Here is a 23,024-nt window from a genome sequence, read left to right on the forward strand (position 1 = left end):
ACTACACATCCAGGCCGACGCAATTGCCGGCCTTAGTAGTGTACCTGAATGTGTATAAACGGACTTCAGGATACCTTCCTGCTTTCTATCCGCAGGATCTTTTAGGGTGGCCGTATCCTGTGACGGCAGGGCTATCTTCTTAGATAAGCGTGTCAAAGCTTTGTCTACCCTAGGGGAGAATTCCCAGCGTAACCTGTCCGTTGGCGGGAAAGGATACGCCATAAGTAACCGTTTGGAAATCTGCATTTTCCTATCAGGAGAATCCCAAGCTTTTTCACATAACTCATTTAACTCATGTGAAGGGGGAAAAGTCACTTCTTGCCTTTTCTCCCCAAACATATAAACCCTCTTGTCAGGGACAGGGTTTTCCACTGAGATGTGCAATACATCCTTCATTGCTATAATCATGTAGCGGATGGCTTTAGCCATTTTTGGCTGCAACTTTGCATCATCGTCATCGACACTGGAGTCAGAATCCGTGTCGATATCCGTGTCAACAATTTGGGATAGTGGGCGCTTCTGAGACCCTGATGGCCTCTGCGCTGTAGCATCAGGCATGGGTTGGGACCCTGACTGTCCCAAAGCTTCAGCTTTATCCAACCTTTTATGCAAGGAGTTTACATTATCATTTAACACCTTCCACATATCCATCCAATCAGGTGTCGGCGGAGACACCACATTCATCTGCACCTGCTCTGCTTCCACATAGCCTTCCTCGTCAAACATGTCGACACAAGCGTACCGACACACCACACACACAGGGGATGCTCTATTTGAGGACATAACCCCCACAAGGCCTTTTGGAGAGACAGAGAGAGAGTATGCCAGCACAGACTCCAGCGCTGTATGACCCAGGAATTACACAGTAACTTAGTGTTTACCCAGTAGCTGCTGTATATACTGATATTGCGCTAAATTTATGTGCCCCCCCTCTCTTTTTACCCTCTTTCTACCGTGAATCTGCAGGGGAGAGCCTGGGGAGCTTCCTCTCAGCGGAGCTGTTGAGAGAAAATGGCGCTGGTGAGTGCTGAGGAAGAAGCCCCGCCCCCTCAGCGATTTTGTGTAAAATAATGGCGGGGGCTCATGCATATATACAGTGCCCAACTGTATATATGCCCTTTTATGCCAAGAGGTACTTAATTGCTGCCCAGGGCGCCCCCCACTGCGCCCTGCACCCTACAGTGACCGGAGTGTGTGGGTTTAATGTGGGAGCAATGGCGCACAGCTGCAGTGCTGTGCGCTACCTCATATGAAGACAGGAGTCTTCTGCCGCCGCTTTTGACGTCTTCTTGCTTCTCACGCCGGCTTCTGGCTTCTGGCTCTGCGAGGAGGACGGCGGCGCGGCTCCGGGATCGGACGACCAAGGGTGCGTTCCTGTGTTCGATCCCTCTGGAGCTAATGGTGTCCAGTAGCCTAAGTAGAGAAAAAAGTGGTGAATAGAGTGTCACTGGCGCTAAATCCGTATGGATGTGTGAGAGACCCCAATGGCGGGGTTCTGTATCCCTGAAAGGGGACTTGGTCCTTTCAATAATAAAATAGTAACTTAATAACAATGGATATAAAAACACATGTAAATTTTATTGTTAAAAACATACAATGCGCAGTCCATGTGACTTCCGGTAGACGTAAACGGAAGTACACGGGTGACGGAGATTTGGTTTCTTTTTGGACATTTCCTAAATAGAACTAAGTGGTGTTATCAGACAATGTGGTAACTTACTACATATGAACAGAGAAAAGTACTCTAATAGAAGGAACTTTTGGAAAAACGGACTGGAACACAAATATGTCACTTCCGTTTTGAAAAACAGGAAGTGAGATCATAATTAATTAATCAATTAAGTAGCTCATTTATCAGGTATAAAAGACACTACAGGATAGGAATCCTCATCCAATTCTTGAGAAAGGTTCTGTGGAACCGAAACGCGTTGTTTTTGGACTGAGGAGAAGCACATGTGAACTGGGAGTGAATCCATGCTGATAAATCTTCCGCGGTGGTGCTAGGCTAATTCAGCCCAGGACCACACCAGCTTATTTTATAAGCTAGCCCACCGCACCACAGCAAAAGGGTGAGAGCACTTTTTGTGGTTTATAAAGAAAAACAGCACAAGTCACTTTCTTGGATTGTCCATGGTCACCATGCACTTTCAGTATTCACGCATTGTATGTTTTTAACAATAAAATTTACATGTGTTTTTATATCCATTGTTATTAAGTTACTATTTTATTATTGAAAGGACCAAGTCCCCTTTCAGGGATACAGAACCCCGCCATTGGGGTCTCTCACACATCCATACGGATTTAGCGCCAGTGACACTCTATTCACCACTTTTTTCTCTACATGTCCTATTGGGAATTGGTGTTTTTTCCCCAACCGAATAGTGTGTCTGGGCAGCTCTTTTTGTTTCACTGCGCAATTCTGGTATTGTATTTATTTTCTTTTGTTGTCCAGTAGCCTAAGAAACATGACCTATCCGCAGTTAGTAGGGCTGCTTCTCTCCCCTCAGTCCCACGTAGCAGAGAGTCTGTTGCCAGCAGATCTCTCTGAAAATAAAAAATCCTAACAAAATACTTTCTTATCAGCAAGCTCAGGAGAGCTCACTAAAGTGCACCCAGCTCGGCCGGGCACAGATTCTAACTGAGGTCTGGAGGAGGGACATAGAGGGAGGAGCCAGTGCACACCAGTATTCCTAATTCTTTCTTAAAGTGCCCTGTCTCCTGCGGAGCCCGTCTATTCCCCATGGTCCTTACGGAGTCCCCAGCATCCACTAGGACGTTAGAGAAATGGGAAGTACCAATTTAACCCATATACACCTGTATTATAGGGTTTATAGTAAAGAAAGAAAGAAATGGATAGATATAACTGTTGTACAGAAGAAATAATGGAGACAAACAGCAGAGCTAGCACAAGTCACAAGCAATGTATAGGTATTGCAATGGGCCCTCTATCAACTACACAGACCGCAGTGGCTGTTAGGATCAAGGACTGTGTAACCTGACTGATGGGAGAGGTATACTGTAGACAAAGACCCAGAGTTCCCAGAGAGCTTCAGCCTGGTCCCCAGAGGAAATGGCCACTGAGCATCTCTGTGAGGAAGGAGCAGCTCAGAGGCGGGAGACTGCAGTGGAGACACGCCCTGAGACGGGGAAGGGGCCGCTCGGGGGGGAAATCAGTATGATATACCGACAGTCGGGATGCACATTTGTTTGAGGTTGTCAAGGAAAATGCTTATGCTGAAGTGTGACACACTGAAACACTTCCAGACTGATGTATTGGCTCTCAAATGCAGACTTTAACCATGGAACAGTATAGGCCAGGTCAGTCCCAATTTGCTTAATGCTATGAACTAGTCTCTCCTAACACAAACATATGATATATATATATATATATATATATATATATATATATAAATCCAGTAAATAGGAGCACTCACCAGTCTTCATAATATTCTTATTTTTATTAGCAGCAAGACATCAAACAGGGGGTGTAATCGACGTTTCGGTCCCAAGTGGAACCTTTGTCAAGATCTTGACAAAGGTTCCACTTGGGACCGAAACGTCAGTTACACCCCCTGTTTGATGTCTTGCTGCTAATAAAAATAAGAATATTATGAAGACTGGTGAGTGCTCCTATTTACTGGATTTATATTGGCACTGATGGATCATGACGATTTATCATTCTGTGGAAGTCACCCCAGCATTTGTGGATAAGGCCAGAGTGTGGACTGCTTTGGGAATATATATATATATATATATATATATATATATATAAAATGATCAACATCAAGAGCTGTATACTAAATATATAAAATATGCACATGTTACAAAGTGTTAAAATGCCCCTATTTTTCCAGCTACATTGAAATTCGCACGTCTCAATGTACTCTGAAATTAAACCCTAGAAAAAATGATCAATTGGAGATTAAAAAAATAAAATAAATCATTTTATTTAACAAAAAACTAATGTAAATTTTTGACTCGTGAAAATGCCACTTTTCTTTCAGATTTATACAACCACCGAAAACACTTGGTACATTCTTTCTGTCTACAACGGAATCATTACTTATATGCCTTTCCCAAGGATATTTAAACTGCTCAACTGTTTTTTGTCCCATACACACTGGCCGATATATACAGATGGGTCCACATTTATCTTGACCTTTAATAGGATTAACTGGGACTGGCCAGTCGGACTTAATCCCCTGATGTATTGTTCTCTGTATTGTATTGCAGTTGGGAACAATAGATGAAGGGTTTATGCTAATAAATCATGTTGTGACTAGGCACAGAGAACTATTCAAGATAACTGTGGACCCATCTCCCCTGCTGTAATGACTTAATCCCCTGATGCATTGTTCACTGTATTGTATTGCAGTTGGGAACAATAGATGAAGGGTTTATGCTAATAAATCATGTTGTGACTAGGCACAGAAAACTAGTCAAGATAACGGTGGACCCATCTGTATATCGGCCGTTCTATTGAATGGCCGATGTATTGCGGGTCTGTCGGCGAGTGTGTACGGGAGATATGTCTGTAAACTCTGTCGTTCACAGACATATCGCGACGGCCCTGCAGCACAGCCGACGGCTAATATATATACCGATATATTGGCGCATTGCTGTGTGTGTATGGGCGATCAGCTGACCACCCGTACCCATGCTACGGCAGCCGGTGGTGATTGACAGCTGAACTGGGTGGGTGTGTCTACACGCCTGTCCAGTTCATAACGTCAGTCCCCGACGGATCGGGCAGTGTGTATGCTCTACACACTGCCCGATCCTTCCATAGATATATCTGCAGATCAATTGATCTGCAGATATATCTATCAGTGTACACCAGGGACGTGCAGTCAGGGGAGGCAGTGCCTCCTCTGTCATAATGATTAAAATAATAAAAAGAAGATATTTATAACACAGAGTCTGTGATAAATATCTTCTTTTATTATTTTAATCATTTTCCCCCTGTGACTATGCCTGCATCTTAGGGTGGGAGGCAGCGGGAGAATTGCCTCCCGCTGCTAACATTAAAGTCCGGGCAGCAGGGGGCAGGCAGGGGGCAGGGCGAAGCAATGGGCTGTAAAAGCCCATTGAAAATGTATGGGGAAGCGGCACCTATACTGGTGCCTCAATGACAGGGGCGTGCATTCAGCCCACATGAATGCATGCCCCTGTCAGTCCCCGCTAGTGATTCATCCAATGCCTCCCCAGCCACAGACCTCACCGCACTTCACTGGTGTGTACCCAGCATTAGCCCCTACCGCCTCTGATGGGAGGCTATTCCATTTATCCAGTACCCTTTCCATATTTGCCTATTGGTGTCACCAGTTTATTTACTAAGCAGCGTCTTGTAAAAGCCACCACTTCCTGGCATGTTTAAGCTTGAAAATTAAAAGGGCCATACTTTTAATAACAGTACCCTTTCAAACAAAATAAACTATGTACAAGTCACCACTAAATAAAGCCCAAAGACTAGGCAACCATCCTTTTGCCTACTTGATTGTATACAAAAACCCTGCATCATAATCTAAAGATTAAAAACATTGATTTCTATGTCCATAACACATTCTTCCAGTCTCCAGTAGTTCGCTGGCATCTCTAATTACTTAAAATGTAAATAAAAACTGCAATTTTTGATGTTCTAAAAGCTTTGACCGGCAGTGTATATACTCTTTACCTGCTGTGCTGGTCAGCCCCTCCATCTCTGACACTTTTTCAGGAGCAAGCTGAAGGCGTGCGATTAGATCTGACATGAAGGATCTGCCTTCTTTAGCATGCTCATCCAATTCCAGAGTACAAGGCAGGATCAGACTCTGTTGAAACCATATATAATAAAAAAAAAGAAAGTTTGTCTCTTTCTGAAGATGAATGTTTGTTCAGCCATCATGTACACAATTATACTAATTATGCTACATACTGTATACATGTAGTATTCAGAGCAGTGGCTTATGAATATTCAATCTAAAGCTGCACACAATTAAAGGGACAATAAAAATAAACTAACATAGATGAAGGAAAAGTAAACCAGCATCTGCATTAACAATGGGTAAATGAAAATGAGTCCTGTAATTTGTAAGAGAAGGTTCCTTTCTCCAGATGCAGTTGGATGTTTCATTTTCCTTTAATGTGAATACATATTTAAGACACAGTACATCTAAAGAAAGGGAAGGCAAATAGTATGAAAACATTTTCAGTTTAAGAAACTAATAAAACATTGATTATTAATGTAATTTCAGTTTGCTTAAGATCAAAATTTAATAAACCAGATAATAACAATATTCTTTTAGTACTTTAGAAAAATAATTCTCCTGTGGAATAAGTTCTGTAAATCAACTACCGTATATACTCAAGTATAAGCCGACTTTTTCAGCACCTTTTTTTGTGCTGAAAAAGCCACTTCGGCTTATACTCGAGTGAGTATTTAGGAGGGACACGGAGGGACACGGTGTCCCTCCTGCCTCTCCGGCGGCAGCGGCGTGTGTGTGTTAAAGGAAGTGCACGAACCGGCACTTCCTTTAACACACACACGGCGCTGCCGCCGGAGATGCAGGAGGGATACAGGAGAGCCGTGTGCTGTGCCCTCCGTGTCCCTCCTTCAGAAGACAGCGCGGGAGCGACGGGACAGCGCGGGAGCGACGGAGGGTAAGTAACAAACTGGCACTGTGGGGCATATCTGGCACATCTGGCACTGTGGGGCATATCTGGCACTGTGGGGCATATCTGGCACATCTGGCACTGTGGGGCATATCTGGCACACCTGGCACTGTGGGGCATATCTGGCAGCATGAGGGCATATCTGGCACTGTGGGGCATATCTGGCAGCATGAGGGCATATCTGGCACATCTGGCACTGTGGGGCATATCTGGCAGCATGAGGGCATATCTGGCACTGTGGGGCATATCTGGCAGCATGAGGGCATATCTGGCACTGTGTGGCATATCTGGCACGTCTGGCATTGGGGGTAATTCCAAGTTGATCGCAGCAGGATTTTTGTTAGCAATTGGGCAAAACCATGTGCACTGCAGGGGAGGCAGATATAACATGTGTAGAGAGAGTTAGATTTGGGTGTGGTGAGTTCAATCTGCAATCTAAATTGCAGTGTAAAAATAAAGCAGCCAGTATTTACCCTGCACAGAAACAAAATAACCCACCCAAATCTAACTCATTCTGCACTTGTTATATCTGCCTCCCCTGCAGTGCACATGGTTTTGCCTAATTGCTATCAAAAATCCTGCTGCAATCAACTTGGAATTACCCCCATTGTGGGGCATATCTGGCAGCATGAGGGCATATCTGGCACTGTGGGGCATATCTGGCATTGTGGGGCATATCTGGCAGCATGAGGGCATATCTGGCACTGTGGGGCATATCTGGCACTGTGGGGCATAGCTGGAAGCATGAGGGCATATCTGGCACTGTGGGGCATATCTGGCACTGTGGGGCATAGCTGGCAGCATGAGGGCATATCTGGCACTGTGGGGCATATCTGGCACTGTGGGGCATAGCTGGAAGCATGAGGGCATATCTGGCACTGTGGGGCATATCTGGCACATCTGGCATTGTGGGGCATATCTGGCACTGTGGGGCATATCTGGCACATCTGGCACTGTATGGCATATCTGGCAGCATGAGGGCATATCTGGCACATCTGGCATTGTGGGGCATATCTGGCAGCATGAGGGCATATCTGGCACTGTGGGGCATATCTGGCAGCATGAGGGCATATCTGGCACTGTGGGGGCATATCTGGCAGTATGAGGGCATATCTGGCACTATGAGGGCTGTGTACGGCTAGAGCTGCATTTCCCACCCTAGGCTTATACTCAAGTCAATAAGTTTTCCCAGGTTTTTGTGGTAAAATTAGGTGCCTCGGCTTATATTCGGGTCGATTTATACTCGAGTATATACTGTAAACAGCCATATAATAATTTTAGAATAAAAAAGAAAAAAAGGAAACATTAGTGCATGGCCGTAACGAGGAGCGCGCAATCCGGGCTAAGGGCCTAATTCAAAGGCGATCGCTGCTACAACAGTGATCGCACTCTGAAGCACTTTACGCAGAGCGCACGCAGAATGTCAGAGTGGTGATTTCATCAGCCGCGGCCTCCGCTGTGCCCGCGTGGTTAAATGTGCGCTTGTCAGTCTGGCGTCTCCTGTCTCCTGTGGCCGGCGTCGCCATTACTGTTTCAATTCTCACATGGATTACAAACCAAACTTCCCTCCAAGTGTCTGCATGGGCGCAGCCATCTTGGATTTTGTCATCTGATTATTTCCACCAATCTGCTGTCAGTATTGTTAATCTGCATAATTGCCTAGCCAATCCCTTCCTTGCTGCAGGTATAAATACACTGTGCCTGAGCAAGGAAGGCGTCAGTGCTTTGGTTGTCTAACCTAGTTCCAGTTTGTCTCTCTCCTGTGGTTGTCTTCCAGGTTCCAGCTCCTGTCTCCAGACTTCTGCTATAGAGACCCGCACCAGCATTCCATCTGCGGTGTAGCCTGACTCTCCGGTCCATTCTGGACTCACCTGTTTCCAGCTACAACAATCACCTGCTTCCAGCCCAGCTTCCAGCAGTGTATAGCTTCTCTTAAAGGGCCGGTGTCCTTTTCTGCAGTTTACCACTCTCCACCGGTATTATTATTTCACCGCTCTCAAACTCCAAACTTCATTATTATTTCACCGCTCTCAAACAATCACCTGCTTCCAGCCCAGCTTCCAGCAGTGTATAGCTTCTCTTAAAGGGCCGGTGTCCTTTTCTGCAGTTTACCACTCTCCACCGGTATTATTATTTCACCGCTCTCAAACTCCAAACTTCATTATTATTTCATCGCTCTCAAGTTCGTTTATTATTTAACTGGTTCCAGCCAGTATCCACTCCGTACCAACAACAGTCTGGTTCCAGCCAGTATCCACAGCAGCCGTTTTACCTTCAGCAGCCCAGCCTTTCCTGGAACATCAGCTGGTACGATCCTGGGTTCTCTCCATTGCTACAGTCAGGCCTGGTAAGGACTTTCCAACTAGAAGATTATAAGAACTGTCTCACTCTACCAGTGCCTGTGGCCCTTGCCACCCTGTAGTACCCAGGAATTGTATTTATCCTCTGTTGACTTTTATGTTTCCTTTTACTGCTGCTGTGTTACGGAGTTTGTCATAATAAACATCATTGACTTTTATCCTGGTTGTCGTGGTCACGCCTTCGGGCAGTTATTCTACATGTTACTTACATGTCTAGGGGTCTGATACAACCTCCCAGGTTCCGTTACATCTCAGCCCCTACAACTGAGGCTGCCTCCCGTCAGCTCAGGCCCTCAGTTGTGACAGTAAGCACTGACCTAATGAATCCAGCCGGAGACCAGGATCAAGCGGCCAGGCCGATGCAAGAACTGGCAGCCCGACTTGAACATCAGGAGGCTGCACAGGGCCACATCATCCGCTGTCTCCAGGATCTCTCTACACGGCTGGATGGGATTCAAACGACCCTCCGTGGACCTGGCACGTCCGGTGCGTCCACTACAGTAACACCAGCTGTAACCCCACCCACCTTACCCATTTCCAGTCCACATCTTCATCTTCCAACGCCAGCAAAATTTGATGGATCTCCAAGGTTCTGCAGGGGATTTCTCAATCAATGTGAAATCCACTTTGAGCTTCTACCTGGCAATTTCTTCAGTGACCGTACCAAAATTGCCTATATCATCTCCCTTCTCAGTGGCTCAGCCCTTGACTGGGCATCACCTTTATGGGAGAAGTCTGATCCCCTGCTATCCTCCTATACTGACTTTGTAGCTACATTCAGGCGCATCTTCGACAAGCCAGGCCGGATAACATCTGCTTCATCTGAGATTCTCCGTTTACGCCAGGGAACACGTACTGTGGGACAGTATCTTATACAGTTTAAAATCCTGGCATCCGAACTGGCATGGAACGACGAGGCCCTGTATGCTGCATTCTGGCATGGCTTATCAGAACGCATCAAGGATGAGTTAGCTACCAGAGACTTGCCCTCTAAGTTGGATGAGCTAATTTCTCTTTGCACGAAGGTTGATCTACGTTTCAGAGAGAGAGCAACCGAGCGAGGAAGATCATCTACTCCTAAATCTTCTGCTCCTCCTCCTCGTCAACCAACTCCATCCAAGGATGAGCCTATGCAAATTAGTCGTTCCCGTCTATCTCCCGCTGAGCGCCGAAGACGTCTCTCTGAGTCTCTCTGTCTCTACTGTGCAGCTCCGTCGCACACTATCAATGCCTGTCCCAAACGTCCGGGAAACTCCAGATCCTAGCTCGCCAAGGAGAGGGCCGGCTAGGAGTAATGATCTCCTCTCCATCTCCTCATGACTGTAACCTCCCAGTGTCGCTCCAAATTGCTCAACGTTACAGGAACGTCATTGCCCTCCTTGATTCCGGAGCAGCTGGGAATTTCATAACCGAAGCTTATGTTAAACGGTGGTCCCTACCCACCGAGAGACTGTCCTCGTCCATCTCTTTGACTGCCGTGGATGGCAGCAAGATTTTTGACGCAGTCATTTCCTTAAGGACTCTTCCAGTTCGTCTGAGAGTGGGAGTTCTTCATTCTGAGTATATTTTTTTTTTAGTGATTCCAAGAGCCACACATCCAGTGGTTTTAGGCCTTCCATGGCTCCGTCTCCACAACCCATCAATTGACTGGACAACTACGCAAATACTGGCATGGGGTCCCTCCTGTGCTGAGACTTGTTTAGCCAAAGTTCTTCCTGTTTGTTCTTCCTTCCCCAGGTCATCTGATGTTCCGCCTCCTCCATATCAAGACTTCACGGACGTGTTCAGTTTAGCCTCTGCTGATATCCTTCCTCCTCATAGAGAATGGGACTGCCCAATCGACCTCATTCCAGGGAAGGTTCCACCGCGAGGCCGAACTTATCCGTTGTCTCTGCCTGAGACACACTCCATGGAAGAGTACATCAAAGAGAACCTGGCGAAGGGTTTCATCCGACCATCTTCTTCTCCAGCCGGCGCAGGCTTCTTCTTCGTTAAGAAGAAAGACGGTGGTCTGCGTCCGTGCATCGACTACAGAGGTCTGAACGACATTACCGTCAAGAACCGATACCCTTTACCCCTGATTACCGAGCTCTTTGATAGAGTTAGTGGTGCAACTATTTTCACAAAGCTGGACTTGAGGGGTGCCTACAATCTCATCCGAATCCGTGAGGGTGACGAGTGGAAGACCGCCTTTAACACCCGTGACGGACATTATGAGTACCTCGTCATGCCCTTCGGATTGAGCAACGCTCCAGCAGTCTTCCAGCACTTCGTGAATGAGATTTTCAGGGACATCTTGTACCGCCATGTCGTGGTTTATCTAGACGACATCCTCATCTTTGCTAATAATCTCGAAGATCATCGTTTCTGGGTAAAAGAGGTTCTTTCCCGTCTCCGTGTCAATCACCTCTATTGTAAATTGGAGAAGTGTGTGTTTGAAGTTAAAACCATTCCGTTTCTAGGTTACATTGTGTCCGGTTCCGGACTAGTGATGGATCCTGAGAAACTCCAAGCAATCCAGAATTGGCCTATACCCTTAAGCCTCAAAGGGGTCCAGAGGTTCTTAGGGTTCGCCAATTATTATAGAAAATTTATACGAGACTTTTCCACCATCGTGGCGCCTATCACTGCATTAACCAAGAAAGGTGCTAATCCGTCCAAGTGGTCCGAGGAAGCTACACAGGCCTTTCACCTTCTGAAGCAACGGTTCATCTCTGCACCAGTTCTGAAACAGCCCGACACCGACTCTCCTTTTATCTTAGAGGTAGATGCCTCCTCCGTTGGAGTAGGAGCAGTGTTATCCCAGAGGGCCAAAGATGGACATCTACATCCTTGCAGTTTCTTCTCCCGGAAGTTCTCCCCAGCTGAGCGCAACTATGCCATTGGCGATCAGGAGTTGCTAGCCATCAAGCTCGCTCTGGAGGAGTGGAGATACCTGTTGGAGGGAGCTTCCCACTCAATCACCATACTTACCGACCACAAAAATCTTTTATATCTCAAAGGCGCACAATGTCTGAATCCTCGTCAGGCCAGATGGGCACTTTTCTTCTCTAGGTTTGACTTTAAACTCCAGTTCTGTCCGGGTTCTCAGAATCGTAAGGCCGATGCCCTTTCCCGCTCATGGGAGCAAGAAAATGAGTCCGAGTCTGCAGACAAGCATCCTATTATTAATCCGTTGGCATTCTCCACGGTAGGGATGGACTCTACGCCTCCACCAGGGAAAAGTTTTGTTAAGCCAGTTCTAAGGAAGAAGCTCATGCATTGGGCCCATGCTTCCCGTTTTGCTGGACATACAGGCATTCAGAAAACCCTTGAATTTATTTCTAGGTCCTACTGGTGGCCAACTCTGAAGAAGGACGTTATGGAATTTATTGCCTCCTGCCCAAAGTGTGCCCAACACAAAGTCTCCCGCCAGTCGCCTGCGGGGCAACTGGTTCCATTATCTGTTCCCCGTCGACCTTGGACCCATTTGTCGATGGACTTTGTTTCCGATCTACCTATCTGCAACAAGTTTAATACCATCTGGGTGGTAGTTGACCGGTTCACCAAGATGGCACATTTCATCCCTCTCACCGGTCTTCCGTCAGCTTCCAAGTTGGCTCAAGTGTTTATACAAGAGATCTTCCGACTTCACGGTCTTCCTGAAGAGATCATCTCGGATCGTGGAGTACAATTTGTAGCCAAATTTTGGCGAAGTTTGTGTCAAGCCCTCCAAGTCAAGTTAAAGTTTTCCACGGCTTACCATCCTCAGACCAATGGTCAAACCGAGAGGGTGAATCAGGACTTGGAGGCCTTCCTCCGTATATATGTGTCTTCCTCTCAAGATGACTGGGTTCAACTCCTTCCTTGGGCCGAGTTCAGCCACAACAATCAATACCATTCCTCATCTTCTTCTACACCATTCTTCATTAATTATGGATTCCACCCTAAAGTCCCAGAATTCCAACCGCTTCCCGCAACTTCTGTTCCAGCAGTGGATGTCACCTTGCGTCAGTTTTCAAATAACTGGAGGAACGTCCGCGCAGCCCTGCTTAAAGCCTCATTCAGGTATAAGAAGTTTGCCGATAGGAAGCGTAGAGCGGTTCCTGCTCTCAAGGTGGGTGATCGTGTGTGGCTGTCCACGAAGAATTTGAGGTTGAGAGTTCCCAGCATGAAATTTGCACCTCGCTACATCGGACCCTTCAAGATTGAACAAGTCATCAATCCTGTTGCCTACAGGTTACAGTTACCATCCTTCTTGAAAATACCCAGGACATTTCATGTTTCTTTGTTGAAACCGCTGATCCTGAATCGGTTTCATTCCGCACTTCCTCCAGCTCCCAAAGTTCAGACTCAACGGGGAGTCGAGTACGAGGTGGCCAAGATTTTGGACTCACGTTTCCGTTACGGTCAGTTACAATACCTCATTGACTGGAAGGGCTATGGTCCTGAAGAACGCTCTTGGACCAATGCCTCAGACGTCCATGCTCCTGCCTTGGTCCGAAATTTCCACGCAAAGTTTCCTTTAAAGCCTAAGAAGTGTCCTGGGGCCACTCCTAAAGGGGGGGGGTGCTGTCACGATCCGGGTATCTGGACGCCATTACTTACCCTTCAGATGCCTCCTAAGGCTGGCTCAGCGTTCCAGGACCGGATCCCGCTGTTCCTGAGTTTCCACATGCAGAATGTCAGAGTGGTGATTTCATCAGCCGCGGCCTCCACTGTGCCCGCGTGGTTAAATGTGCGCTTGTCAGTCTGGCGTCTCCTGTCTCCTGTGGCCGGCGTCGCCATTACTGTTTCAATTCTCACATGGATTACAAACCAAACTTCCCTCCAAGTGTCTGCATGGGCGCAGCCATCTTGGATTTTGTCATCTGATTATTTCCACCAATCTGCTGTCAGTATTGTTAATCTGCATAATTGCCTAGCCAATCCCTTCCTTGCTGCAGGTATAAATACACTGTGCCTGAGCAAGGAAGGCGTCAGTGCTTTGGTTGTCTAACCTAGTTCCAGTTTGTCTCTCTCCTGTGGTTGTCTTCCAGGTTCCAGCTCCTGTCTCCAGACTTCTGCTATAGAGACCCGCACCAGCATTCCATCTGCGGTGTAGCCTGACTCTCCGATCCATTCTGGACTCACCTGTTTCCAGCTACAACAATCACCTGCTTCCAGCCCAGCTTCCAGCAGTGTATAGCTTCTCTTAAAGGGCCGGTGTCCTTTTCTGCAGTTTACCACTCTCCACCGGTATTATTATTTCACCGCTCTCAAACTCCAAACTTCATTATTATTTCACCGCTCTCAAACAATCACCTGCTTCCAGCCCAGCTTCCAGCAGTGTATAGCTTCTCTTAAAGGGCCGGTGTCCTTTTCTGCAGTTTACCACTCTCCACCGGTATTATTATTTCACCGCTCTCAAACTCCAAACTTCATTATTATTTCATCGCTCTCAAGTTCGTTTATTATTTAACTGGTTCCAGCCAGTATCCACTCCGTACCAACAACAGTCTGGTTCCAGCCAGTATCCACAGCAGCCGTTTTACCTTCAGCAGCCCAGCCTTTCCTGGAACATCAGCTGGTACGATCCTGGGTTCTCTCCATTGCTACAGTCAGGCCTGGTAAGGACTTTCCAACTAGAAGATTATAAGAACTGTCTCACTCTACCAGTGCCTGTGGCCCTTGCCACCCTGTAGTACCCAGGAATTGTATTTATCCTCTGTTGACTTTTATATTTCCTTTTACTGCTGCTGTGTTACGGAGTTTGTCATAATAAACATCATTGACTTTTATCCTGGTTGTCGTGGTCACGCCTTCGGGCAGTTATTCTACATGTTACTTACATGTCTAGGGGTCTGATACAACCTCCCAGGTTCCGTTACATCTCAGCCCCTACAACTGAGGCTGCCTCCCGTCAGCTCAGGCCCTCAGTTGTGACACATATATAGAAATGCATCCTTCAAATGTTCTATAGTCAATAATATACTGTCCCTATCTAGGGTATCAATATTTTCAGTCAGGGAATCCGACCACGCCAGGCCCGCACTGCACATCCAGGCTGAGGCGATTGCTGGTCGCAGTATAACACCCGTGTGAGAGTATATACATTTTAGGATATTCTCCAGATTTCTATCGGCAGGTTACTTTAGGGCGGCCGTATCAGGAGAGGGTAGTGATACCTGTTTAGACAAGCGTGTGAGCGCTTTATCCACCCTAGGGGGTGTTTCCCAACGTGCCCTATCCTCTGGCGGGAAAGGGTACGATGCCAATAACCTTTTAGGAATTATCAGTTTTTTATCGGGGGAAACCCACGCCTCATCACACACTTCATTTAATTCCTCGGATACAGGAAAAACTACAGGCAGTTTTTTCTCACCAAACATAATACCCTTTTTAGTGGTACTTGTATTTTCAGATATATGCAATACATTTTTCATTGCTTCAATCATGTAACGTGTGGCCCTAGTGGAAGTCACGTTTGTCTCCTCATCATCGACACTGGAGTCAGTATCCGTGTCTGTGTCTGCCATTTGAGGTAACGGGCGTTTTAAAGCCCCTGATGGCGTTTGAGACCCCTGGACAGGCACAAGCTGAGTAACCGGCTGTCTCATGTCGTCAACTGTCTGTCGTAAGGAGCTGACACTGTCACGCAATTCCTTCCACAAGCTCATCCACTCAGGTGTCGACTCCCTAGGGGGTGACAACTGTATAATAGGCAATTGCTCCGCCTCCATCTCATTTTCCTCCTCAAACATGTCGACACAATCGTACCGACACACCGCACACACACAGGGAATGCTCTGATAGAGGACAGGACCCCACTAGCCCTTTGGGGAGACAGAGGGAGAGTATGCCAGCACACACCAGAGCGCTATATATATACAGGAATACCACTATAAAATGTGCTTTTCCCTTTATAGCTGCTGTTAGTATAAAACTGCGCCAAATTAGTGCACCCCTCTCTTTTTTACCCTTTTCTGTAGTGCAGGACTGCAGGGGAGAGTCAGGGAGACGTCCTTCCAGCGGAGCTGTGATGGAAAATGGCGCCCGTGTGCTGAGGAGATAGGCTCCGCCCCCTTCTCGGCGGCCTTTTCTCCCGCTTTTTAGGTGAGTTCTGGCAGGGGTTAAAATACACCCATATAGCCCTGGGGGTTATATGTGGTGTATTTATGCCAGCCAAGGTGTTTTACATTGCTGCTCAGGGCGCCCCCCCCTAGCGCCCTGCACCCTCAGTGACCGGAGTGTGAAGTGTGCCTGAGTAACAATGGCGCACAGCTGCAGTGCTGTGCGCTACCTTGTTGAAGACTGATGTCTTCTGCCGCCGATTTTTCTGGACCTTTTCTTGCTTCTGGCTCTGTAAGGGGGCCGGCGGCGCGGCTCCGGGACCGAGCTCCGAGGCTGGGCCTGTGTTCGGTCCCTCTGGAGCTAATGGTGTCCAGTAGCCTAAGAAGCCCAATCCACTCTGCACGCAGGTGAGTTCGCTTCTTCTCCCCTTAGTCCCTCGATGCAGTGAGCCTGTTGCCAGCAGGTCTCACTGAAAATAAAAAACCTAAAACTAAACTTTTCACTAAGAAGCTCAGGAGAGCCCCTAGTGTGCACCCTTCTCGGCTGGGCACAAAAATCTAACTGAGGCTTGGAGGAGGGTCATAGGGGGAGGAGCCAGTGCACACCAGGTAGTCCTAAAGCTTTTACTTTTGTGCCCAGTCTCCTGCGGAGCCGCTATTCCCCATGGTCCTTACGGAGTTCCCAGCATCCACTAGGACGTCAGAGAAAGATATTTATTATTAGTATCTAAGAACAAGTTAAAATGATATCTAATGAGCTTATTCAGATCGTCTGTGATCGCTCATATGACTCGTAAGAGAAACTACTACATTGCAGAAGTGAGTTTTACATTATAGAGTATGCTTATATATCCATTAATTAAACAAGAAAAAAGGGGCATATTACAATCTGATAATAATGAGGAAATATTCTTTTGATTATGAAGTTGTAAATATATCCTGAAAAAACTTCTTAACAGAAATACTTCACAGAAAAGAGGGAGAGAGAAGAAATTTGCGTTGTGTGCCAGTGCGTCACCCAAGACCTCCAGATAAAATAAACTGGAGGCAGTCAGGTGAGACAGTGGCACACAGCACAAAAAGGGAATTAATAATAATCTTTAAATTGCAAGATGATAAATGTATCTGATAATTCTTTCTTCAAAAAGACACTTCACAGAAATACCTTGATAGAGATATGATTCCCAGAGGTTTAAGGATATTTAAATGCTGTTCATTCAAAGACGATCCTGTCTTTGCATCTGAATGGGAAGTTACCCTTGATCAGTGTTCTAAAAATCTTATACGTCTCTTGATTAGATATAGAGAACAGAAAGTCAACAAAATACAAAAAGAGATTGAAGAGGTGCAACATGCACTTGCACCTTTCTCAAAACATGAAAACTTTGACCATAGGGACTCTAAATTAAACAAAAAAATTGAAGATTTTGAGAAATCACTAATACAGACCAAAGATAAAAAACTTGCTAGAGATAGGGAGGATTATGCGAAAGGTCAGGTGAGAACCTATAATAGAAAGAGGATTGAGAGTTATACTGATCAGACCTCCCATCAGACAACTAGATCTCCAGGGAGAATCAGAAATGGAGATCCATGGTCCCGCAGACAATATCATGATAGGTCGAGAGATAGGCACTATCACTCTAGACCTTTTAGGGATAATCCTTCCCCTTATAGAGAGAATCAAAAGAGAAAAAATTGGTCTCATTCCAACAGATTTGCACCGCTTGCACATAGGTCCCGGTCTCCAAAAGGAGCCTATGGAGGTGTAGAGAAGGATTATGATAACAAGGGATCGTCTAATCAATATAAACATTATTCATCTTTTTTAGAAAGAGGCCCAACCTCATACTCACCGAGAGCACTGTCAAAGTCCAAAAATATCCTGATACATATGCCTTGTACTAACCCCTCATGCACATGCCCGCTGCACGTGCACACGCTCTGCCGTGCGTGCACATATCCGCAATTTGCGTAAGATCGCTCTGGCGATCACGCGCGGTGTATGCGCATTTACGGTAGAGTTTGTAAGCGTCTAGCGTGCGACTCGATCATAACATATTTAACCCACATAGTGTGTTTTATAGTGAATATTCCCCTTAACAATGTCAGAAAGTATGTTTAGTTTAAACGGTTCTTGGACAGAGAAATTCCTCTTTGCATGATAAGAAGGGTCAGATAAAGGTTGAACGGTGGTGTCTAGTATCCAGCTGTAGAGTATTTTAATAGTAACATTTCGGTGTTGGTTAGGAAGAGATTGCTCGCTCCTGCGCATAGTTATGTACAAAAATAGTTTATAGATATTTACTGTATTTGCTGTTCATTACCCATGCGGCGGGAATCCTAAGGATACCTCCCACCTGAGCAGTTGGAGAAAGGCACAGCCCACCTGTTCGAACCCACCTATGACCTTTTGTTATAATGCAGAGACACATTCCTGTGTCCAATGAACCATGAGATTATAGGGACCATTGTATTGTTACTGTATGTTGTGTATATAAAGACCACCATTGCCTGTCCAGTCACTCACTCTCTCTGCAAGGTTTTCACATTGAAGGCTGAGGGCTGGATCCAGGACGCGCTTGCGAATCATTCCCACGTGTGTAAATTCTCTGTAGCCATTTTGTTATCCTCTGTGTTTGCCATTTGTTCTCATTGTGTACTCATTCTGTTTTCTTGTGTTTGCGATCGTTCGCTATTGTTCATATTATTCCTCGTTATTCTGTTTAGATTTTGATGTTAGTTTTGTAGTGTATAAGCTGTACTGTTTTTCCCCTTTTTACTCTAAAAGAATTATCCACGAGGGTGTTAGAGCCTAAGTGGTTTTTAAATCCAAACCAGGTCTTGTGTTTTCACTAGTTACTGTAAAGGGTTTTCTGAGCGTCTCAATCGCTCAAACAGCTTTCCATATTATCAAGGTTAATAAGCATTACATCGTTATAGTATTTCATTGCCAAGGTTTAAAGTGTAAGCATACCCTTGTTACTAAGGGTTACTGTGTAACATTCCGTGAGCGTGCGTGTCGCTCGTGCGTCGTGCCCACGGCCTAGCGTCTGCTACGCTAAGTGCGTACCCTTAAGGTACTCAGTGCGCCAATAGCGTACTTAGTCCGTAATAGAATATAGCTTAATGTTTATAGGTAATAACTGACTTTATCAATTGGGGGCATCATCCGGGCCTCCTCATATCCGCAGTCAAGCGGAACCAGGCAGACTTTATCCATCAGCAAAGGGCGGGACGGTAGTATCCCCTGTTAGATGTTTGGTGGTTGGGGATACGGTAAGTGCTGATTAGATAAGCGTCTGCTCCGTTTGGTTTGTAGGGATGCTGGTGGGATCCGGAACCGAAAGGTAAGAACGTTAAGCTATTGTCTTTTAAATCTGTTTAAATTTCTGTATTGGTGAAAATTGCGCACGCAACACACGCACACACTTGTATTTCCATTTGCGTATTTTCACATATCTACCTTTCTGTTTGCCATTAGCATTGATCAAGTGCTGAGAAAATTTGTTGCTATTTAGTTAAAAGTAAAAGTAATACCTAAGGGAGTAATTGTAAAACACGCACGCAGCCTGACCCAGTTATAAAGGTTATACAGGAGATACTGTGTGGTGTTTGGTAAACGATTATAGTTAAATATCGTTTGCATTTATAGAAGCGTGTTATTTGTGTTACTGCGGACGTATCCGGCCTGCGTACACGTGTCTCTGACCAAGTGCGAGACAGCGTACGCAACGCAAAGGCCTACACACGTGGCGTAAATTACGCAACGTGCGTACGGATATGCCTACTAAATACAAATCACACGATAGCATTGTTTTAGTCTAGTAGTAGATACGGAAGCCACGAGATAATAGCACAAATTTGTTCAGTTTCCAAAATTTAGTTTAAAAAGATCCTCCTCTCGTTGCATTACCTCTGGGATTAGCCTGTGTTACCTGAATGAAAGAAATTTTCTGTACAGAAAAATCAAAGTATATATGAAGTGAAAGAGCGTGTGTATGCAAGTAAAGTTTTCTTTGGTGTGAACCCTGGAAAAATCGAGATCTCGTAGAAGGATACCCGTGAAGTGAACACGTGGTGGCGTGGGAGAAGGCCATCTCACGTTAAAAGTGAATAAGGTAAGAGGAGCAATTACTGTTACAGCAGACCAGAAGGTCCACGAAAGTCAGAAATCCGTTGAAAGTACCTATACGAAGTTCTGAAGACCCTGACTTAAGAAAGGTCAGAGGTAGTGAGCGCAACCTTGGGGGTTGGCGCAGTACCCATATAGGCCCGTTTTGAGAATACGCTCCGGCTGAAGGTTTCGCAGCCTAAACAACCGATTCCGCTGGTCGTTCTGCGGATAAGTAATAGTTACTTATACGCAATGCGACTGTACCGCATGTAATTGTGTGCATTAGTTGGTTACCTTGATACCCATTACGCAATTTGCGTACGCTTTGCGGGATCATAAACACTATTTGTACATTCTAACGTGATTTGTGTAGGTTTTTTTTATTTTAAGGGAGGTTCGCTGATCACTCAGGAATTCTTCAACAACTGATACTTACTGGGGAGGGTAGCATACTCCCACACGCCCCAGTAAATAGAGGTTACACAGGGGCCCTGGGTTGAGTACGCCAGCGCTGAAGCAGTGTGTGGGCATATTGGTCGACGTGGGCGAGAGTGGGTGAAGGCACTCGTTGGACTTTCACCGTCGCCTTACCTCTGGGAACGTGGTTTTTGTAGGAATTCGCTGAGAAGGCAATACCTGCAAAGAATGGGGGCCAGTTGCTCAAGTAAGGGACGATCAACCAAGGTTCAGGTTGATATTATTCCGCAGCCAGCCGGGTCGGCGAGGTACATAATGTGTGAAAAATATGGATCACACGCAGAGGTTTTATGCAATGAGTGGGAACGTATGACTGTGAACGATGGGGAGAAGTTTCCCAGGGTAGGCAGTTTTAATCCTGAGGTTTTGCAAAATTTAAGGAGAAAGATATGTCTGATAAAATCTCAAAAACAGAGGATCAGACACACAAACTGTTTACATTTATGGCAACAGGAAGGGGAGATACAAAAGGGAATTAGCTCAAGCAGCTGGTTCCAATCCTATCAGGAAACTGTTAGCTACCGCACCACCACCGCCATACATAACAGGAGAGAAAGTGGCTACAGAGAATGGCATACTGGGAAATGATGATAATAGTGCACTTAATAAATGTATTAATGATGATAATAGTAAGCGTAATAAATGTAATAATGATGGAAGTAAAACTGATAAATGTACAAATTCTAACCCGTGCAAGTTGCACCCCATGTTAAACTTCCCTTAGGATTACAAGCAAGAAAGTGAGCCCAGCACGATGTCGGCACTTTTTCCAGCAGCAATCATACGAGACACCCAGGTGGGCACGGCCCAATCGGTAAAGGCAGTAGTCAAGCCCCCTTACGGAGGGTCAGGTGAGGTCGTGTCCACAGGTAAGTACGGTATTGTATGTTATGCACAGACAATTGCACCTCACATTGTAGAGTATAGAGAGGTAGCGGTTTCTGTATTAATGGATGGTTTAAAGGAAGTGTTGAGAACAAGGGTACAGACCACTCAACCTAATTGGAAAGGTATGTCGGTGGCTGCTTTGAGAGAGACCGCTATTGAGCATGATCGGAACATCGTAAGACACAGGGAGTCACAGGGCGGTAAGCAAATGACAATAAGTAGACAGGCCCTGACAACGAAGCCACATCAGCTTAAGCCCCAGACCCCTGTGGGTAAGTCGAATGTGATAAAATGTTATAACTGCCAGAGGGAAGGGCATTATGCATGGAATTGTATGTTTAGAGACCCACATAAGGTATATAAACCCCCTAGACAACGACCTAACGCACGTAATTGTAATCAGGGATCATATAGGAAGAATTTTGGGCCGCACCTGTAATTTGCAGCCAGTTAAGTTGATTATTAGCCTTGATAGTAAGCCTAGTCGATGTAATTGGTAGGTCATTCCTTGTAGACACAAGGGCGGCCAGGTAAACTCTGTGATTTATCTTTAAATATTTCCTTTTCATCTCTGACGTTCACCAGACAGCTCAAACGTCACATGTCTACTTGTATCTACAGTGTATCTTACCAGCATCGTTGTGTCTGGCCAAACACAAAGGGTGGAGAGTGGAAATACTGGTGGGGGAGACTGTGCAGAGATACCGATGGACATGTTGGTGTGACAGCCTGATGGTGAACGGAAATCTGACAATGTTTCTTTTCTATTGTTCTCTCTCTTTGTTATTTCATGTTTTATGGATGGTATGTCACACAACAGTTAGACAAATGGTAATGCAAGATTTATGCTCCTTACAGAAAGATCGCTGATTCAGAAAGAATATCGTATCACTGGAGTGTTCGTTTTGGGAAGACTGAGAGACAGCACTGTTGAGACGACATCTGAGCAAGAAGAACAACAAGACTAGAGGACAAATTATCGTAACAAGTTTCTTTCCCTTTAATTATTTTTTGTACCCCCATTACAACTTTCTCTTTCTCCTCCTGTAAGATGGACTCGCCCCAAGAGACTGCAGTCCGTGTTTTCCTGTTGACCCTGTTGTTGACCAGAGCAGTCTGTTTCGGTGAGAGTACCAGTGAGGTCGAGAAAGGATCTAGAATGGGTTCTGATGAGCAGGATGGATTCGTAGAATTCCAAGAGCAACACAATCACCGAGCAAAGGCGAGTATCAGAAAACGATCTGGTAGCCATGACACTAACAGACATTGTGAAGGATTGTTAGCTGAAGAGAATTGTATATGTAGGAATTGTGACAACATAGTTGAGGATGGGTGCATCCAGAGATGTCAGTCCAGGATTAATATCAATATGGACCGTCATCCATTGAGTGACTATCACTCATTAGTGGGTAAGGTTTTAAACCAAACGGAATGCTGGGTGTGCTCACAAGTACCTCAAGGTCATAGAAAGTCAGGACTAGTGCCATACTCTTTAACGAT

At 45.7% G+C, this 23,024-nt stretch overlaps 1 protein-coding gene across 7 annotated transcripts in view; it reads right to left on the minus strand.

Moving 5' to 3' along the window:
- The window catches only part of SHOC1 (shortage in chiasmata 1), a 642,525-nt gene that overhangs the window by 473,942 nt on the left and 145,559 nt on the right, over nt 1-23,024 (minus strand). For all 7 annotated transcript variants that reach the window (XM_063914688.1, XM_063914690.1, XM_063914693.1 and 4 more), the window contains exon 8: nt 5,675-5,810. In XM_063914688.1, the coding sequence (XP_063770758.1) occupies nt 5,675-5,810 (136 nt within the window). The remainder of the gene's footprint in view (nt 1-5,674; nt 5,811-23,024) is intronic.

Source organism: Pseudophryne corroboree, chromosome 1 (genome assembly GCF_028390025.1).
Source record: "Pseudophryne corroboree isolate aPseCor3 chromosome 1, aPseCor3.hap2, whole genome shotgun sequence".
NCBI classification, from domain to species: Eukaryota; Metazoa; Chordata; class Amphibia; order Anura; family Myobatrachidae; genus Pseudophryne; species Pseudophryne corroboree.